General features: G+C 40.7%; 1 protein-coding gene across 2 annotated transcripts; it reads left to right on the top strand.

Annotated features, from left to right (window-relative positions):
* The first annotated feature begins 5,115 nt into the window (after nucleotides 1-5,115).
* On the top strand, nucleotides 5,116-20,311 carry ppox (protoporphyrinogen oxidase). 2 transcript variants are annotated; one of them, XM_038298650.1, is made up of 14 exons: nucleotides 5,165-5,205; nucleotides 5,353-5,477; nucleotides 7,622-7,712; nucleotides 8,791-8,925; nucleotides 10,083-10,198; nucleotides 10,282-10,414; nucleotides 11,812-11,956; nucleotides 12,539-12,732; nucleotides 15,876-15,936; nucleotides 16,138-16,256; nucleotides 18,703-18,816; nucleotides 19,603-19,752; nucleotides 19,847-19,889; nucleotides 20,023-20,311. In XM_038298650.1, exons 3-14 carry the CDS (start codon nucleotides 7,629-7,631, stop codon nucleotides 20,166-20,168), a joined length of 1,440 nt encoding a protein of 479 aa, XP_038154578.1. In that variant the 5' UTR covers nucleotides 5,165-5,205; nucleotides 5,353-5,477; nucleotides 7,622-7,628; the 3' UTR covers nucleotides 20,169-20,311. The 2 variants fall into 2 exon arrangements, with proteins under 2 accessions (XP_038154577.1, XP_038154578.1); XM_038298649.1 differs by lacking the exon at nucleotides 5,353-5,477 and having other exon boundaries at nucleotides 5,116-5,205.
* Nucleotides 20,312-20,939: the final 628 nt, after the last annotated feature.

The raw sequence follows: 20,939 nt of genomic DNA, 5'->3' as shown, positions 1-20,939 counted from the left end.
CGTCGCATGACAGGAAAACTAAATGTTTACATCAAGATGTTATTTTTTCCACAGACAGACATTCTGGAAGGTTAAAGAGCTGCTTCCCAATAAGTTTTAACAAACCGAACATAACTGCATTTTTCTGTTTGTTGGGCTGTAAATAATGTCTATTTATAAGAAAGGTCTAAAAATCATCTTTAACAACAAGCCCAGTTCTACTGGAGGTGATCAGAAGAAAATCCCTCTGTTTAGCAGCAACACAACACTTCAGCTAAAAAATAAACAGGCAGGGACGGATTTAGGAAATTTGGGGCCCTTGGCAAAGAGACAGGCAGGGAAGGGCTCTGAAATGAGAAGACAACACATAAAACAGACCCATTCTACAGATAGAGAAAATAGAATAGACATCCATTATCTGTTCTAGGTTGTGTCCCTCTCTTCTTGTCCCTTTTCTTCTTGTTTTCCTCTCTATGTTTTGTCCTCAGCTGACTTTTCATGCGGTCTCTAAAGGAATGAAAGATTTTTTCCAAGCACTAAGCTCACTTAGCTGATTGCTCCTTCCTGTGTTTCCAAAAAGGCCAAAGTAAATAACCCAGTCCTTCTTTTCACTGTAGACAAGCCATGATCTGCTTCTCTGTTCTCCATTTTTCATTTGGATGAAATAATAGCTGCATGAATCATGACAGCAGACAAGATAGAGGAGAGCAGGAGGCGGGGTTAACAATCTACTTGCTCTGGAGAGCAGAGTTCGCTGCTTTTAGATGTCTCCAAAGTCTACAGTAGTAGAAAAAAGTCTCTAGATTTGGTGCTAGGAGCTTTTTAGAAATCAAAGTGCTAGAGGTGTCTGAAAAGTGGCTAAATATAGCGACTAAAGCGCTAAGTTGGCAACACTGCTCTTTGCATGGTTTGTTTTCAAATGGTTTGCTGCTGTCTGTTTGGACCTTTCTGAACATGTGCAGCAAATGGACTGATCCAATATGGTGGACGCTGAAGGGGGGGGGGCTGAGACACACTTAACATTATAAGTGTTCTGATGGCATTTTAGAGAAAGGGTTTTTATCAAAAACAATGTGCACCAATAAGGAATAGTTGTTACATGTAAATGAAGTTTTTTGGGCCCCCAGGAACTTGGGGCCCTTGGCATCACTCTAGTATTACCTACTGGTAAATCTGCCCCTGCTAATAGGAGAAGCTGTGCTTAACAGAAACCATCGAGGTGTCTGTTATTAATGGCTAGCATCATGCTAACACACAGGGGTGATCAGGTGATCAGTGGTGGACTAATATATCTGGAACGTTCCTTAAATTTTAAAGGTTCTCTTCAATTTTCAGCTACTTTTTCTTTCTCTCAGATTAGTCTTTAGACTCCTGAACATTTAAATGATTTTTTTTTTATTTGCTCTCCTTACTTGGATTTTAACGTGTATTTTTAGTTATACGCTGTTCAGGGCTATGATTGACTTTTTTGTTCTTGCTTTACATTTCCTCCCAAAAATCCTTGTTTTTTTATTATTTATTGAGGAAGAAACGTATTGAAACCAAGCTGGATTTTCTTCTGTTCAGCCGTTACAGAGCTCGTGTTAAAGTGGGATCTGAGAGAGATGATGGTGAAAAAGCCTGGTTCACACTGACCTGATGATGAAGCACTAAGGGACAAACACAGCGGCAGCGGTATGATGGTCTGGGCCTGCTTTGCTGCCTCCGGCTCTCGGTCTGCTGAGGAGAAACGTCCCGACATTAGCTGGTGAAGATTCTCAGTCCATCCAGGTCATAGTTATTCCAAAAACGTTTAAAAACAATCCACAGGACTGTATTTCCAAGTCTGAAGACGTTTCTCTTCCATCCAGGAAGCTTTTTCAATTCAAAATGTCAGAAACAGCGTTGAGTTCCAGGTTTTATCCAGCAGCCCAACAAAGCCTTGTTTTTGTTTAGAAAACATGGAAATAGAAACGGACGAACGGGTCCACCCCTTTGGAATGGGGGTTGTTTGGTTTCTTTTGTTAGCCTGCAATGCCCCATACCTGTCTATGTCTCTGAAAGGGGGGTCGTTAAAGGGAAAAGTTGGCCTGGCTGAACAGGTGATGTCTTCTGTTCCTGTAAAGTGGTTCGGATTGCAATGATAGCGGGAAGGAATCAACTCTATTGCTGGATTGTATGTTTTTGAAAGCTAAAATCTGAGTCCCCCCCGCCTCTGTTTAAGGTTAGTTTTTCTTTCTTAACATAGATGGCTTTCTAACTAAACAGAGACTGGTGCATCCTAAAGACAAAACCCTAAGACCAAATGGTGTCTGCAGTTCAATGCAGTGAGGAATGCTCTGATCTTTATATTGGAGAAACAAAACAACCTTTCCACAGAAGCATGGCCCAACACAGAAGAGCGCCCTCCTCTGGAAAAGACTCTGCTGTACATCTACACCTTATGGACAGAGGACATTCTTTGGAGGACCAGAATGTTCACATTCTGGATAAAGAAGACAGGTGGTTTGAGACGGGCATGGAGGAATATAAAGCTTCGAACTCAACCCTATTTCTGACGTTTTGAATTGAAAAGCTTCCTGGATGGGAAGAGAAATGTCTTTAAATTGGAAACAAAGTCCAGGGGATTGTTTTTTAACTTTCTGGAATGTCCCGCCATCAGTTTAGTTGCAGTAGGCTGAGGTTTTACTCCTACAGCCGATTAACTGAGGGAAAAGAACGAAATTAAGGTTATAGTTGGGCCTAATCAAAGTTCATCCTTACATTGATTCTAGATGTTTTAGCCTGGCCCTGAACACCACGTTCATTCCTAATAACCCTATTGTTGTCGATTTGAATGCATCTCAAATGATCTGATAACAGCTGCGTTAATAACCTCCTATATTGGAAGGAGTGCGTTAAAAAAGCGTTTTCACTTTGTAAGAGAAGTCGTGGTCTCAGAACCATATTTAGTTTTTCACTTTGGCTAATTTTAACATTTGTTTGATGATTTAAAGTATTGAAATTTAACAAAATGCTCTGAAGATTTTCTTTCAATGTTGTTTATCATAAACTTCGTGGGAATTTCTAAGTTTTGAATTTGAAGGAATATCTCCCCTTGACTCACTTGGCAAAGAAATGTCTTTCTAGCAATTTTCATGTTTTGGCTTTTCAACTTTAAAGGTACATAAACCGACCATAGGTCAGGTCTGCACATCGACACCCTAGGTTCACCAGCAATCACATTATGAAGTCTGCAGATGTCACATTGCTGGTGGGCGTCATCAGAGTCGACAGTGAGCTGGGCTACAGAGAGGAGGAGCAGCGGCAGCAGCCTGATCCTCAATGTAGAGAACATGAAGGAGATCCTCGTCCGGAAGAACCCGCCTCCAATGCTTGGTCAGCACCAAAATCCTGGGGGTTCACATCACCAACGACCTCTCCAGGTGTGTGAACACCACATCACTGATCATAAGATCATCAGTGACCCCTCACCCCCCCACCAGGGACTGCTCTCCCTGCTGCCCTCTGGGAAGAGGCTTCCCAGCATCCACTGCAGGTCCAGCGGGTTCTGCAGCAGCTTTTCACCCGTCGCCATCAGACTGTTGAACTCTAAACTGGACTCTGTCTCAGACATGCACATATCTGAGCTTTATGGCCAAATTGAACCACTTCTATAATGTTTTAAACTTAAAAGTACACAACTGTGCAAACGCTGAGATTTTCAAATTAATGCCTTTTTTGCACCATTATTTTTGCACTATAAACATGGTTGAACAATCCTTATTTAGTTGGAAACTAATGCTGAAAATGTTGAGTTCTTATGGTATTCTTATGCCAATCATATGTAATTATAATTTAAAAGGGATAAACCAACTAAAACATTTTAAAATTTGTTTTTTCTTTATATATTTGGTAGAGTAATGTTTTGGTTTCTAGAAGGCATCCTGGACCAGAAGCTAATGCTGCTTGGGGGCAGCAGCACGCATGAGTTTGGGAACAGTTTGGTTTTTACTTTTTTTTTTTTTGGCATTACATATCCTGCCTTGTATTTTTGTCCAGGTTTGAACATTCATAGCTATTCAGAACAAAGTGAAATAAAGTCACTGAAGTTGGTGAATCCATGAAGGTGACATTTTAGATTCTTATTCCATTTTGTTTGTTAAACAGAGATTAGATTAAGATGAGCATGAAAGAAAAACAGAAAGATCTGTATACATCATGGACAGGGCTCTGCTCCAGCAGCACAAACAGCTTACAGACTGAAAGCAATATCACTGAGAAATGTATTTATTTCAGAAAGAAGAAATAAAATAAATCTGAAAACTCCATTTAGATTAATCATCCCACTCTAAAGGATGTTTTCAGAGTCCATGGCTTACAGATGAAGAGAAACCAACATTCAATTTTCCAGAGCTGGAAAACACCGACTTTGGATTTTATTAAAAGTTTTTTCCTTTTACTAAAGAGAATCTGTGGTGTGTGGAGTTCAAACAACAGCTTTGGTGGCCAGTTATTAATGATCATCAATCACAAAGAACATAAGAAGAAAGTTGATTAGAAATATAGCTGTAAGGAAATAGTGTGATAGAAGAGTTGCAGAGAACCAGAGGATTTAAGCCGAACCCCTTCAGGAGTTCTGGAGAGCAGAGGTTTCACTTAACAAAGTACAAATACTTAATTTCCTTACTTAAGTAGAAATATTGGCTATCTATACTTTGGAGTAATTCTTTTTTAGACATTCTTTTACTTTCTACTCCTGATTTTAAAAATAGACCCAGTAGTTTAGGTTGATTTAATCTCATTTTCATTATAGCCTGTTGGTATTTAAAAAATAAAAATAAAAACCCATGAAAATAATTAGTTTCATCCAGCCAGTTCATTTCTTTGTGGTTGGTGCTGCCCCAACTTGTTGTTCACCAAATACCAATACTTTTATTTTTATAATCTAGTTTAAAAAATATATGTATATTTTTCACTTTTATTTGAGTAAAAACCATAAAATTGATCCTCAAAATTCTACAAAGCTGTTTTTAAACAGCAGGATTTATACTTCTACTGGAGTTATAAGCATTAATACTTTTGACACCTAAGGGAATTTTTTTTATTTCCGGCTAATTTTCTCTGCTACCTCCAGACCAGGTGGTGGCGGTAAGGAGCTTGATAGAGGCTCCGCCCACCGCCTCAAACACACAGAGAAGAAGAAGAGGCTGAGTTCCGTAAGCAGCAGTCTGCCAAAGGGTCAGGGAGACGCTGCTGCACTGAAAGGTAAAACATGACGAATATGAAGCTTTTTTAAAGTTCATATGATGCAGCCGCTGACAGTCTGCCAGCTCTGAGCCTTTGCAGTAATTACTTAGAGTGTCGGTGTTTTTCTTTAATCTGTTGACCGCCGGTCCCTTTGATCTGCTGCAGTTTGTCCTGCTCTGGTCTCGGTCCTCCATCCATCTGAAGGCGACTTTCTAATGAAGAAAACTAACAAAGGAAAAAGTTTGTCTCATTAGAAGGACTTCAACTGGAAAACTAAAACCAAGCAGCAGGTGCAACATAACCACAAAATTGACGACAAATTATTTAATATTAAAGTTATTTATATATATATATATATATATATATATATATATATATATATATATATATATATATATATATTTTTTTTTTTTTTTTTTTTTTTTTTTCATTGGGAAAAATAACCTATGGGTGCAAACTCAGATCTTTAATAGCAGCTTCCAACTGTTATAACTTAGTGACTAAAAAAGCCTCTGGATGATATTAGACATTACTCACAGCTTAGATTATTTAACCAGCATGTGAATCCTTGACATCAAGATAAAATGTTAGATAAAAAATAACTGTTTAAAATGAATTCAGAAATGTTTAGACTAAATATCCCCTGTTATTCTGAAAGGAAGATCAGCTCTAGTTGAGAACATAAAGTCTCCCAGCAGATGAACATGTGGAGGAAATCTAAGACATAAAACAGTCATGAATGTGGAAAGGCCTGATCAGCTTTCCTGTTCAGATGTTTTACAATCAAGTGACGGTTAGATAACTGATGTAGACTGAAGTAGCTGATGAAGAAACATTCATCATTTTTATCAAACTGTTTGAATTAGACTGTTTGCATTTTTTAGATTTGGGCCAAACTGTTCAAAGGTCTAAAGTTGTTAAATGAGCCTTTAAATCCAACAGCAGGGAATACGAATCAAAGACCAACTTTAGCGTCCCAGCTTGGATTATCTTCTCTTAATTAGATGCTTCTGCCGCTGAGTATGATGATGATGATGGTGATGATGATAATGGTGGTGATGATGATGATGATGATAATGGGTTCGGCTTTGGTCTGATTGGACAGATGACCGTCTGCTGTGGCCGAGGAACATCTGCTGAGCTCACCATGCTGCAGAAGATTCTCAGTCATCCAGGTTATGTTGTTCCAAAAAAGTTCAATCCACTGGTCTTTGTTTCCAGCCCCCATTCCAAAGGGGCGGACCCATTCGTCTGTTACAGTTTGCATGTTTTCTAAGCCAAAACAAGGCTTTGTTGGGCTGTTGTATAAAACCTGGAACTCAACGTATTTCTGACATTTTGAATTGAAATATCTTCCTTGATGAAAGAGAGACGTCTTCAAACGTGGAAACAAAGTCCGGAGGATTGTTTTTAACTTTTTTGGATTGAGAATCTGCTGAGCTCTGTTAGACGAAGTACATCTTTCATTCATGGCGGATGGAGGCCGATGATCTCTGTTTATTTCCCTCCACAGACCCTTTCAGTGAAGAGTTTTGTCTTTTATTTATCAGTTCCAATATTTTTTCCTCTGTTTTCCTAAATGTATGTTCCAAATGTTCCCAACATGTTTTCAGGTTCCTTAAAATATGATTTATTATTCTTCTGTGTGTTTATTCCAGCTTTTGTTTTCCCAGTTTGTTCTATTTTGTCCTGACTGTAAGATGCTTTGTTTTTGCTGACGGATGCGGCGCTGTCCAACAGAACCTAGTGAGACATAGAGCATCCAGCAGCTTTCTGCTGCAGACGCTCATTCTGTGATTGTTTGGATCAGAACAATGCAGGGGACCAAGCTGCAGAACCACGCTGGAACGCAGATCTGTTGAAATGACGCCAGCGAGCTCATAGGCCAGTGCTGTTATTTAAAGGCATGACCGTCTCTAAGAGCTCCTGGGTTTTTTTTTCTTCCTAAGGGAAGAGGAATGTGACAGAATGGAAATCTTTGATCGGTCGGCTCCAGCACCATATCAGACTGACTCTCAGTTTCTGTCTCCTTGAACCCCAGTCGGCCTCAGCAGATGGTCGCTCACACTGAGCCTGGTTCTGCTGGAGGTTCCTTCCTGTTCAAAGGGAGTTTTTCCTCTCCACTGTCGCTACAAGCATGCTTAGTGTGAGGGATTGCCTTCGAGTCGCTGAGTCGATGCAATCAGCTGGTTTTCCTTAGATAGAAAACTATGAATCAATCTGACTGGGATGACATGATGTGAATTGTCTCTATAGAAATAAACTGAATTGAACTTTGTGGACAGCATGACTGACGGTTGGCTGCCAGAAGCCCTCCTCTGATAATGCAACTGCTCTTCCTATCATTGTTATCATGCCTTCTTTAGACGACACACCCTGCCAGGCGTCGACTCGCTGCAGAGCTCTGTTCTCATCAGATGTTGTTGTTTTTCAGTCAGCCAATGAAAACAGTAGCAGTCCTTGGAGGAGGCATTGGGGGTTTGGCCGCATCGTTTTACCTGTGCAAGAACCCCCAGGTTACCAAGGTAACGCAGCAAACACCAGTTTTACACTCGTTTCATAAAGTCCTTATTGATTTAGGGCAGTATCTCAGTGAAAACTTCCACATTGATGTGATTGATGATGTGAAACCTTTCACTGTCAAATAAACAGGAATAAAACCAATATGAGAAAACGGTGAAATTAATACATTTAGAAAGAAAGAAGCATCCAGATTGTTATTAAATAAACGTGGTTCATTGTTCCTCTGTAGCTGTTCAGTAGTTTCACTGTTATGGATGTGTTTTTTCACATCATGCCTCAGGGTTGAGTTTCCTCTGGAAGAAACAGGAAGAACATCCTGGTAATGGTTCCTATTTTGGAAAACTGGGATCATGCCCGCTGACAGGGGGGACAAACTGGTTCATTGTCCCAGGCCCAGGACAGAGGGGGGCTAAAATTGATACTCTGACCATTAATAATAAAGGCAGAACTCATTTTTCAGAAAATATCTGTGATAAAAATATTGAATTTTGGAGTACAGTAACTAACTAAATATATATATATATATATATATTTAAATATGCTTGAAAAGTAGTGTAGCTTAATATGGCTAACTGACTGAGCTAAAAGAGGCTAACCTGTTAGCTACTGAGCACAGCTAGCCACAGTGCTACCCAGCTCTCCCCATTCATATCAGGGTCTAACAGTTACTTTGTTCCCCAGAAACAGATTTATTCAGTTTTTTATCAATCAGGTAAAACTCATTAGGCACGCTAATGCTACAGATGCTCTGACTCGGCACACGGGCGTGCGTGATGTTATTATCGTTGTCCGGGCAACCACAATGATACGTTCAGCCAATCATGTAGCGTAACGTCACTGGCAGGAAGCAGGATCGAGCAGAGCTGGTACCTACAGCGGGGGTTTGAATAGGTTTGGGTTAGCTGTTGGTTGGATTGATGGATAAAGTAACACCTCTCTCTTAAATAGAAGATCTCAACAAAGCTTATTTTTTAACCTCTGAATAGATTTTTGTTTAAACAAACTTCTTGACTTTAGAAATGATGCTTTGTGTAGTAATCCCAGAACATTAAAATGTGTTGATCTGCCATCAATGTGCAGGTAATCGTTTTGGAGTCCAGCAGTCGTTTTGGCGGCTGGCTCTGGTCGCTGAGGCGGTCCGATGGAGCGGTCTTTGAACTGGGACCGAGGGGGATCCGACCCGCCGGAGCAGTGGGACGCAACACACTCAATATGGTTGGTAACACCTCAGTGGTTATGTTGCACCTGCTGCTTGTTTGCATCATTAACCCATGAAGGCTGCTTATTGCTGCAGTTTTTCTATATGGATTTTAGATCCAAAGGAGGAAACCATGGTAACGCCACTTGTTTTATATTTGATAAACAGATCAGGAGGGATTTATGTAACAGGAACGGAAGGAGTAAACTTTGATCCTTGGGAGATGACAGCCTCACAGGATGAGGGTTTAGACACGTGGCATCATCTAAGTTAAAGGAGAAGTCCAGTCTGCAAGGAATAATCAATGGATTATTATTTATACCTTAAACTAAAACGTTCACGGTAATTTAATGAATTTAGTGTTAATCAGTAAAAAAATAAAAACAATATTTGCCGTTGCGATCACAGAGTCTGGGAGCGGCCATTTTTGCCCAAATATAGTAACACCTCCCTCCACATCAGGTAAAAGTGAAGAAGAGTTGGATTGCCAACTTGAAGAGGGAGGATTTGCCATCGAACTTCTGGCCAGAGAAAAAACCCGTAATATGTAGCCAACATTTGGAAGAAGAATGTTTTCAAGATGACTTAGATAATAGCGCATTGTGACAAACACCAGATACAGCACTGGGACTTGATCAACAGCCGATACCGCACCGTGACGTCACAAACCAGTAGGTGGCAGTAGTGTTCTTTGACAAACATGGATGCCTCCAGTAAAGCACATTCAGATGAAAATTACTCTGAATTAAAAACACTGATCATTTATTGGAATAATTTCATATTTAAAGAACTTTCAAAAGTTTGAATTCTGAATATTGGCGACTTTTCCTTTAACTTGAATATTCTGACCTGTTCTGCGTTTCCTAACTTTATGGTGTGTTTCTCTGGGTGCAGATCCTTTTTACATTTTGAGGATTCTCACCCCCAAAATTATAATATTTTATTTCTTTGTATTATTAAAGGTTAAAGTAAATAATTCAGAAGCAAAAAACCTAAAGAAGGATTTTAGAGAAAGGTGAAATTAATAAATCAATGTCAATAATAATGTATGTAATCAATGTAATGTAATCAATATCAATAAATGAACCCTGGATGTTGCCTGCAGCTCACAGCATTGAACTGATGAATGAATCTACAGCTGTTGTTTTAATAATGACTTGTTTCTGTGTGGCAGGTGGAAGCTCTGGGTCTGGATGGAGAAATTCTTCCAGTTTCCTACAGCCATGATGCCTCTAAGAACCGGTTCCTGTACATCAACGGACAGCTTCACCGGCTGCCCTCTGAGATGAGGTAAAGAGATGCTCAGAGAGGTAGAGAATTAGATCGATCACGTTCTCCCTATGTTTTTATTGATGTTTATTTGTTTTCTTCAGGACAATTTTTCAAACAGTCCCTCCGTTCTCCCGTCCACTGGCGTTCAGTTTAATGAAGGAGTTCCTGGTAAAAAAAGGAAAAGAAGCAGACGAGTCCATCCATTCATTCGTCTCTAGGAGGCTTGGAAAGGAGGTGAGGAGAGCTTGACTGCTTCTTTGGATTCAGCTTTACAGATCATGTAGGTTAAAGATGTTTCTAGAGGTCATCAAAGGTCAACCAGCCCCCCCACCTTCTTCAAATCAGACAAAATGGGTGTTAATTAACTCAACTCCGTTTGTGCAGCAAAAATTTCCGTTTGTGCTGGTTTGGCACAGGTATTAATGGTAAGGTAAAGGTCAAAAGGTCAACCAGCCCCCTTCTTCAAATCAGATGAAATTGATGTCAAACGTTTGTGCTACGTTTGCGCAGCTAAATTTTCGTTTGTGCCTCTATCATTTTAAAGATATAAAGAAATGTTTCTAGAGAAAATTTCAATTAACTCGGCTCCGTTTGTGCTGGTTTGGCAGCACAAACATGACTAATTTGAAGAAAGTGGGGGGGCTGGTTGACCTTTGATGACCTCTAGAAACATCTCTTTATATCTTTAAAATGGTGGCGGCACAAACGAACATGTTGCTGCACAAACCGGCACAAACGTTTGACACCGATTTTGTCTGATTTGAATAAGGTGGGGGGGCCTGTGTTAAACTCCAGACAGCCACTCCACTCACTCAGCGCCTGTATAAACTCAAGCTTATACAGGGGCTAAAACTGCTAAACAGATGGGTGTAGTTAGAAAAAAACAGAGAAAAAAACTAGAGCAATGTGCACTTTCTAGATAAAATGATGAAATACAACAAATTATACAACTGAAACTGGCCTTTAAAGACATAATATTGCTTAAGTGGCCCGAAAAGTGTCCACACCTGGTGACCCACACACCTGCTTTGGGGAAGTAGAATGAAAGGTTTTATACATCTGCATCTTTTCTGTACTTTCTTCTTCTCTTTTTGGTATGAAAGCTGAGCGTTCCTCATGCTTTAGGCCTTTAGTTAAATGGGTTCAATTCAGAATTCAGTTCAATAATGCTTTATCAATCCTAAAAAAGGAAGGTGTAGGGGGGGCTGTGTTATCCTGAGCCCTAGCAAAGCTGTCAGCTGGCCTTGCTTCAGATGTGCTGGTTTATAGCTGAAGCCTCTCATGCCTGAGGAATGCTGTTTCCTGGGTCAGTACGAGCCTCGGCAATAAGTATTTGAAGCTGATGCAAATCTCTTAGAGGAGTTCATTGAAACATTAGTCCACTTCCTCTTAGGTGTTAAGCATACGTCCATGTGACTGCACTGATTCTCCTAGTGGCAAAACTGGTCAAACAGGTAAAGAAAAGAATCCTGCAGTGAACGCTGGGACCCGTTTTTTAATATGTTGTTGCAGAAGCTGTGTCTGTTCAGGCGTCCATTATGACAGATTAATAAGACACATTTCAGGCCTGATCAGCTGCATTTCCCTGCATTTTAAATAACTTCCTTAGATCTTGTTTCCTCTGTGTTCAGGTGGCAGACATAGCCATTGACAGCATGTGTCGGGGTGTGTTTGCGGGTGACTGTAAGAAGCTGAGTGTGCGCTCCTGCTTCCCTGCCCTCTACAACGCTGAGCAGCAGAGAGGTTCCCTGACTCTGGGCATGCTGCTGAGCTCAGGTACATCAATTAATTCTCTGAGTTCTTAAATCTCTATGATGCTGAGTTACCATAGCACTCAAAATGTAGATCAATTATTTTATATTACAGCAGGTATTAAACATCCCTCTTTTATTGTCTTAAAACATCTCAGATGAGTGATAACCAGCATTCATCTTTACCTTGTAAAGCCAGGGGTACACTGTAGGATTTTATCATTGCATGCAGCTACAGCTCACACTTTATGATGAAACCGCAGCGTTTCGTCGTACTTTGTTAGATCACAGCTCGCAATGTTTGTTCTCACACTGTGCGACCCGGCGCTCTGATGCGATCTACCTGCTCACACTGTACGTCTAAAAACTATACAAATTATACAGTGTATGTCTGGCTTAAGCTGCTGGTTTGCATAAGTCCAACTTATTGTGGACCTTTTCCTCATTCCTTTATGGAAGATCTGAAATGAAAGTTCCCAGTTGCCAGTGAATGCAGCATAATGACAGCTACGTTCCCTGTTTGTTTAGCAAACAGGGAACTTTTATTTGCTGTATGTTATCTGAAAAGTTTGATTGAACGAAGATGACAGGTCTGAAACCTCCACAGGGTCGGCTCCTGTGATCCATCCTGGTAATTTGGCCCAGAGAGCGAAGAAGGAGTCCTGGGCTCAGTGGTCTCTAAGGAGGGGAGTAGAAACCTTCCCAGAAGCGATCACTGAGTATCTCCAACAAAGCGGCAGAGTGGAGCTTCACAAGAATGCAGCTGTGAAACAAATGATCCCCACAACATCTGGATGGAAGGTTGGTAGGAAGAGTAGAAAAACAAGTATAAAAATAAAAGGTTTTCATTATTTATTTTTCATGACATCTTTGCCAAAATAGTCATTGTCATGGAGATTGTCATGAAAGAATGACAATATTTGATAGACTCCCAGCTTAGAGCTTAAAAGGCACATTTAGTAATTATAAAACAGCGTCTTCTAATAATGAGGGATCCCATGATAGCAGGTTCTAAAGTACGTAGTGATTAAAGCATCTTTGCCATTTATGTTCAAACTGTACAATGATCCTTTTAAAATAAAGTTTATATGTGCATCCATCCATCCATCCATTTTCTCCCGCTTAGTCCCTGCCAGGGTCGCGGTGGAGGCGGTGCCTATCTACCTGGACAGATCTCCAGTCCATGGCAGGGCAACACAGAGACAAACACACACACAGCAAGGCAGCAACACTAACCACTGCTCCACCGTGTAGCCCTTACAGCAAGAAGGTTCCGGGTTAGATTCCTGGCTCTGGATCTTTCTACATGGAGTTTGCATGTTCTCCCTGAGCATGCGTGGGTTCTCTCCGGGTACTCCAGCTTCCTCCCACAGTCCAAAAACATGACTGTTAGGTTAATTGGCTTCTCTAAATTGTCCTCAGGTGTTAGTGCGTGTGTGAATGGTTGGTTGGCCTGCAATGGACTGGCGACCTGCCCAGGGCGGACTCCGCCTCTCACCCATTGCACCCCTCTTAACCACAGCAGAGATAAGCCTGACGGAAACTGGACTGGTTCACAAAGAAAATCCACATTTCCACGTTTCAAGAAAATAGAATTTCACATTTGGAACAAAATGTCACATTCCTGAAAGTATTTCCATTTCTCTGTATGCCATGCATCACAGACGGATGCCATCTCTGTGGTAGATGCAGTTCTGTGTGGTTCTGATTAAAGCCCAGGTTGTTTTTATAGCTGCCTTCTCTGCTCTGGTGTATCTCACCTTCTTCTTAACAACAGTCCATAGAGTCTCTTTGGGCTTCAGATCAGGTCTAGCCAATCAGAAACAGGAACTCCCAAGGTCCATGATCCAGCCTTTGGTACAGTTGGGAGTGTGCGCTGAGTTGGTGCCAAGCTGTAAAAAAAGGACTTTGTACCGTTGAGCAGCTTTTTTTCTCCTTAGCCAAGGTACTGCTGTTCTGCCGTTGTGTCTGATTGAGGACAGGAGGAACGTGACATTTCTAGTTCAGGTCTAGATCTGGTGTTTCTTGGTAAACTGACTCCAGCCTCACCCCAAACCGCTGATTTGGTCTCCCTGTAGCTGCTACACGTTTTCATAGCACCCTTTTTTTCCAGCTTATTTTAATTACACTCTCACAGGTACAGAGCAACAAAATGAACTCTCTGCATTAAACCCGTCCCCTTGGGGAGCAGTGGGTTGCCATTGTGCGACGCCTGGGGGGGACTATGGGGTTAAAGGTCTTGCTCAGAGACCCAGAGTGACAGTCTTTGGGATTGGGGCTCGAACTCAGAACCTCTGGAATCCAAGCCCAGCGCCCTAACCACTAGGCTCCCACTTCTTTCTTCCACTTATATTTCTTAGTTGTTCTTAATACTTCTGTATCTTAGTCTGTTGGTCAGTGTGTAAAACACTCGGTGAGTTCTGATCGCCTTCAGCATTGCTGTGAGTCTAAGCATGCAGTCATGTGGCTTTAAACGGCCATTTTTGTATAAAGGAAGGTGTTTCCCTTCATGTACCAGTTGATGCTAACAGCAGCGGCAGTACGCACCCTGATTAGCAATCCCAGGAAGACCTGGGATCTTCCAGTGCTGCATGAGGACCCCTTTAATCAACAGCTGTTGAACTAATGAAACAATAAAAGAATCTTTGGAAATGTCCTATGTATGGAAAGAACAACTTTTCTCACAAATGGTCCTTTTAAATAGCCAAAAGAAGCTGCGTGTTATTTTGCAGAGGAAACATCTGTGGGTTTGGTGTTGATGGATGTCAGTCAGTCATTGGAGGACCAACACGTCTGAATTTAGATCTGTCCAGGTCGTTTACAGCAATTCATCAGGAGTCTCAATTCAGTCCAGCTTATTTCTATAGCGCCAATTCACATCACGTCATCTTAAGGCACTTTACAGTTCAACCAGATCATCCAGTCAGATTGATTCAAAGTTTTCTATCTAAGGAAAACCAGTTGATTGCATCGACTCATTGACTCTTCAGCAATCCCTCACACTAAGCATACTTGTAGCAACAGTGGAGAGGAAAACTCCCTTTTAACAGGAAGAAACCTCCAGCAGAACCAGGCTCAGTGGGAGAAAGAAGCAGACATAGAAAAAGCAGCTGTAAAAGGCGGCCCCGTCCAGGAAACACACAGCCAGGCAGACGAGCTCCGAGCCAGCTCCCATGCCAGAGGATGAAGAGAGCACATCCAGTTAGTCACAGTCAGAGAAACAGGACTACACTGGAAAACAGGCCAAGCTCCAACAATTTTTCATTTCAAGAGAACAGCTGAGGAGAGTGCAGGTGACGCAGTGGTTAGCGCGCACGACCCATATACGTAGGGCTAAGTCCGTGACGGGGCCGACCCGGGTTCGAATTGGACTTGTGGTCCTTTGCCACATGTATCTTCCCCCTTTCCTGCCCACTAGTGCTATAAAGAAAAAAAGAGATCAGCTGAGAAAAATACTGATTTGAGAATGGCCCTAAATATGATGTCAGACAGTCTATTAAAATCTATGATTCCTGTTGGCTAAAATACGTTTATGTAAAAGTAACTTTCTGACGGATCATTTCAGTTTAGTTTATCTCTATAGCACCAATTCACAACATATATCATCTGCAGACACTTTACAGAGAATTCAACCAGAGCATACAGTCAGATCATTTTCTGCCCAAGCAAAAGGCTTCAATTATTAGTTCAGGTAAAAATATCACAATCACTTTAGTCAGGGAAGTTTGTATTTGCTGTTGCCTATTCTAGTTCCTCTAAAGTATTTTTTATTATAAATTAACTGATGATGTAATTGGAGGGATGGAAACCAAAGACTTGGTTCTGGTTTTATTTTTTTTGCTTTCTTTAGTAGATAGATAGATAAAAAAGCCTGACCAGATACACTCAGCTAACTGTAAAAAAGCTGTTTTCACATCAGTTTGACCTTTGAACTTTGTGTGCAGGTCAAAACAGAAGATGGAGAGATCTCAGCTGATCACGTCATCTCTGCTCTACCAGCCAAAGGCAAGTGGCTTTTTATTGGGCAACATTTCAGTTCTCCTTCAAGAGCTGTTAACAAGCTCATCTTCAGGAACGCCGGCCTGATAAATCCTCATGATCAGAGATCAAACACCTTCTGCTGCGCTTTGAAACACTGAACACAAAGATCCAGGAGGAAATGATCAAAGACACTAAAGCTGCTGTTCTGTCTTTCTGTCCTTGCAGCCCTTTCCTGCGTACTCCCCCCGTCCTGCCGGAGTCTTACCGAGCAGCTGCAGGACATCTCAGCAGTGACGGTGGCTGTGGTCAGTCTGGAGTACGACGGCTCCATCCTGCCTGTAACGGTGAGGGTCTCACACAGCTGGCCTAAATGAATGATCAACAGGCCTCTGCATGAGTGATGCAATCACACGAAGCATCCAATTAGTTCACATCAACAGACACAGGAGCTATGACATCATGATATGGTCCCTCTCAGGCTGTGGTTTTACAAAGTTTTTTTCCAATTCACAAAGATAGTTCATGGGTTGGATGTTTTGAAAGGCGATTTAAAGTTCCCTGAGTTCCCCTTACCCGCCAGCGACCCAGAGGCGACTTTTGAACTTTCAGCGCATGTACATATAAGTATTTCAATATCAACATAGCATGTCCACACATCTACAGAAAGCTCTCGTTCTCCTCTTTCCAACGATACCAAGCATGCTGCACATTTTAACCAGAAAAAAGTGAGAGATAAACAAAAGTCATAAAGTTTGTGTTCCTACCTTTTAGTTGTTCCAAAGGGGAAATCTCCAATATTTCCCTCCGAGTTTGATCTCTTTTTGCTTGAATCAGCCAGAAAAAAGATAATCTGGTAAAATGATGGTTCTGAATGTCGTATAAAATCCAAAAAGGTACGAATATTGCAGGATAACTCTCATCTCCAGGAAAGAAAAAAAAAGCCACCACATTTAGCTATTTTCACTCAAATTCCCTGCTGCAAGAAGCATCTCACTACCTGATCTGTCATTCGCCATCAGCTCACTTGGGAATCCAGAGATGCATCTGGGTCACCATCGATTTTATTTGGCTAAAAAGACTGAAATGACCTTTTTTTATAGTAAGCGTAATAAAATATAGTGTGTTAAACGTTGATAATGTATTTTCTGAAGAAATAAATAACTTTTCGGCTTTGGTTTCAAACCTAAATCTAGTGTTTTGGAGTTTTAGGTTTTCCTTCCGTGTTAAGATTATGGTATATAGGGCGTAGTCTTAAGAAAGAAACAAGTAAACTGCAGATAAACATGGTTCAATCAGATTTTGTCAGAGCATGTCCGATGATGACTTCAGAGAAGCTGTTTAATGAAGAAAATCCAAACTATCTCAAAAATTTATAAAAAATTTTTTAAAGTTGTGTATTGGCATTCTTTAGAACGTTAAGGATAGGAGTAAATAATTTTAGTACCATAATTATATTATTTATGGACACCCGGATGTATATCTGTTTGCGTAGGACGGATCAGGTAGTGACATGCATTCAATGCGACCACAGGTTCAAACAGGAAGTCCTGGCTTGATTGACACCTTGTTAGACCAGTTACAGGACAATGGGGGCAGGATGGAACAGCAGAAAGCCAATCGGCTTCAGTAATGCTTAAACGTTTTCACTTCCTTGTCAGACCTGCTATTCCAACCAGTAAAAACTCAGCTCCATGGGAGTGACATCAATCAATGTGAACAGCTGTTTACAATGATAAATACTTTATATGGGCGGAACCTAATATTTCAAAGATAACTCAAGATGACTCTCTACAGATTTTGTATTCAGATTTTTTGCCTTTTATATAATTTTTTTTTCAATAAAAAAGTGTGTTTGAAAGATTTAGTAGTTTAGTTTGATTCCTCTAAGTGTTATATTTCCAAAGAGATCTCACTGATGTTTCTATGTTGAAGTATGCAGCTGTGGTGGCATGGCCTAGTGCTATACTATAGAATAGAAATACTATTTTTGTAGATTTTCCAATCAGATTTGGAAGGCTGCTTGCCTGAGTTATAAGAAAGCGTTTCTGTTGGGTCAAATAGTTCATTCCTGCCTGCAGGGATTAAATTCTTTAATTATTTTTTAAATAGAAAATCAAGGCGAGCGTTGTTTTGTTACAGTCAGAGCTGTTTTATGAAGCATGAAACCAAATACACACAGTAAATCAGAATGTACAGGGGAAAACTAGAGAGTGTATTATTTCATGGAGCCCAGAACATTATTTCTCCTCCATATGGCTCAAGAGCTATAAAAGTTGAATTTGGGGAGGAGTTTTTAGGCCTTTTTAGGCTACAATCCTGGCAATGGTAAGGGGAAAATGTATTATTATTGATTTATTGTCCAAATCTTGAGAGGAATGGCCTCAAAATTGGTGTTCTGGACAAATAGGTGACCCCCCCACACACACACATTATCTGTGTCCTCATCAGTGAGATTGTGTCGTATAAAGCACAATTCTGACCTTAAACCAATAGAACCAAAAAGAGATGCAGAGAAACTAAACTACTCTTAGAAACAAATGGTTCATTATGATGAATTTATCAGTTTCTGATCTAAATGAGGGGTTTTACAGGAAAATGTAAACATTGCTGTTTTTTAATAACCTAATATCTCATTTTCTGAAGATGGAGAACAAACGGATCATTATTTAGGAACTGGCTGTGCCGCATTTTCAATCCTTTGATTTGTTAAGAAATGAAAGGTATTGCTGGAGCTTTGAATGTTTTTTAATCACTGTCTTCCACATGGACTGTATCCATGCTGTTTTTCAGGGTTTCGGACACCTTATTCCTTCATGGGAAGACCCGGGTCTGCTTGGAATAGTCTACGATTCTGTGCCTTTCCCTCAGCACAACAGACCCAATGGACAGTCAACAAGACTGACGGTACAAACACGCACATGTTCAGTCTGTAGTTTGTTAGACGTCGTCTGCACTTGGAAAATGTGTTGCTCTCTTTAAGCATTTCAGCAACAGGTGGTGATTGCATTTATAAGAAAGTGAAAATCAATAAACAATTAAAGAAACTGAGCTGTATGTTGCTCTGAGGGTCTGTTTGGTGCCAACAGCCAGGGGCGGAGTTAGGAAATTTGGGGCCCTAGGTAAAGACAGGCAGGGGGCCCTCTGAATCGAGAATACAACACATAAAACAGATCATTATACAGATACAGAAATTTTAAATAGAATAGACACACTGTATTTGTTCTACCTTTATTCCCTCTCTTCTTATTCCTTTTCTTGCTGTTTTACTTTCTGTTTTCTTTTGTCCCTTTTTCTTTTCATATTGGAAATGTAGCTGACTTTTCATGCTGTCTCAAAAGGACTTAAAGAATTTTGAATCACTAAGCCCATTCTAACTTAGCTGATTGCTCCTTCCTGTGTTTCCAAAAAGGCCAAAGTAAATAACCCAGTCCTTCTTTTCACTGTAGACAAGCCATGATCTGCTTATCTGTTTTCCATTTTTCATTTGGATGAAATAATAGCTGCATGAATCATTTTCCTCCTAAAATATATGCTTGAGGTTGTTACCCATTAATATGTAGAAAGGTGAAGGGGTGGGGTGTATATATAGGGAGATATTTAACCTTTAAACAGCTGATGGTTCAGACATCCAGAGGTTTCCCCTCAGACGGCTCCAGCTACATGTTAATATCTTCCCCTCATGTCTCCTAGGTCATGATGGGGGGCGCCTGGTTCCAGAATGAGTTTGGGCATCCAGAGGAAGTAACAACAGAGGTCTTTCTAACACGCGCCACCGAGGCGGTTCGCTGCCACCTGGGAGTCAGTGGCGCCCCCCGGTGGAGTAATGTGGTGCTTCACACGGTACATCAGGATTAACGCTTTCCTAAAATATGAATCCTAAATTCTTCAACATTTATTACTATCCTTTGATGGGTTTTTTTGTCTGTCTTCACAGGATTGCATACCTCAGTATTACCTCGGCCACTTTCAGAGAATAGGTGAGTGTTTCATTCAAATTATTTTGATCATTTATTGAACAGTATGTAATAATTTGATATTTTAAATACTTTCAGAAGTTTGAATTCTGAATGTGAGCGGAGTTTTCCTTTAAGTCTGTTTGCCTTCTTCCAGATTCCATCCGTGGCTTCATTAGGACCAATAATCTGCCGCTGTCTCTGGTTGGCTCAGCATACGATGGCGTTTCTGTGAACGATGTCGTCTTCAGCGGACGGACCGCAGTAGCAGAGTTGATGGGAGGTTCAGTTGAAGCAACATGAGCAATTGATCATATTCTCATCTGGAAATGCAAAGCTGGTTTATTTTTATTTTCTGAGTAAAACATTCAACAATAAATATGTTTCCCTTTGCTGTTGGAAATTGTAGTTTTGTGTTTATAATAAAGTATTGACTTATATATTAAGTTTGATCTCTTTAGTGTCAGTACATTTTTTTGGGGGGGGGGGGCTGATCGAGGAATAAACTCTCTGGTTTTCACATCAGGATGCAAAATAAGGAACAACACTGAGAGGTTTGTGAAACAGAGCGAGGAACTTTTTTCCCCCCCAATTTCACCATCAAATTAAGGACATGTTAAAATAAAGGAAGTTAAGGACCAGCACAATGTCCTCCCTGTGGTACAGATCATAGACATTTATAAAGAGTAAACCCCGCATTGACGATTGCGGTGCAGGAATTATGGCGGCCATCTTGGTGCGGTCGAACTTCTACCCTATCCTGCTGGTTTAAGCTAGTCAGACGAAGGATGCCGTTCAAAGGTTTGGGGTCACATTGAAATGTCCTTATTTTTGAAGCAAAAGCACTGTACTTTTCTATGAAGATAACTTTAAACTAGTTTTAACTTTAAAGAAATACACTCTATACATTGCTAATGTGGTAAATGACTATTCTAGCTGCAAATGTCTGGTTTTTGGTGCAATATCTATATAGGTGTATAGAGGCCCATTTCCAGCAACTATCACTCCAGTGTTCTAATGGTTCAATGTGTTTGCTCATTGGCTCAGAAGGCTAATTGATGATTAGAAAACCCT

The sequence above is a fragment of the Cyprinodon tularosa genome, unplaced genomic scaffold (assembly GCF_016077235.1).
Source record: "Cyprinodon tularosa strain WSP-4 unplaced genomic scaffold, ASM1607723v1 ctg411, whole genome shotgun sequence".
Lineage (NCBI taxonomy): Eukaryota > Metazoa > Chordata > Actinopteri > Cyprinodontiformes > Cyprinodontidae > Cyprinodon > Cyprinodon tularosa.
This window is presented reverse-complemented; position numbering and strand designations above follow the sequence as displayed.

Coding starts and splice junctions, on each gene's coding strand:
- ppox (XM_038298649.1), top strand. CDS start 7,629: ATGAAAACAGTAGCAGTCCTTGGAGGAGGCATTGGGGGTTTGGCCGCA. Junction 7,713..8,790: donor AGAACCCCCAGGTTACCAAG/GTAACGCAGCAA, acceptor ATCAATGTGCAG/GTAATCGTTTTGGAGTCCAG. Junction 11,957..12,538: donor GGGCATGCTGCTGAGCTCAG/GTACATCAATTA, acceptor AAACCTCCACAG/GGTCGGCTCCTGTGATCCAT.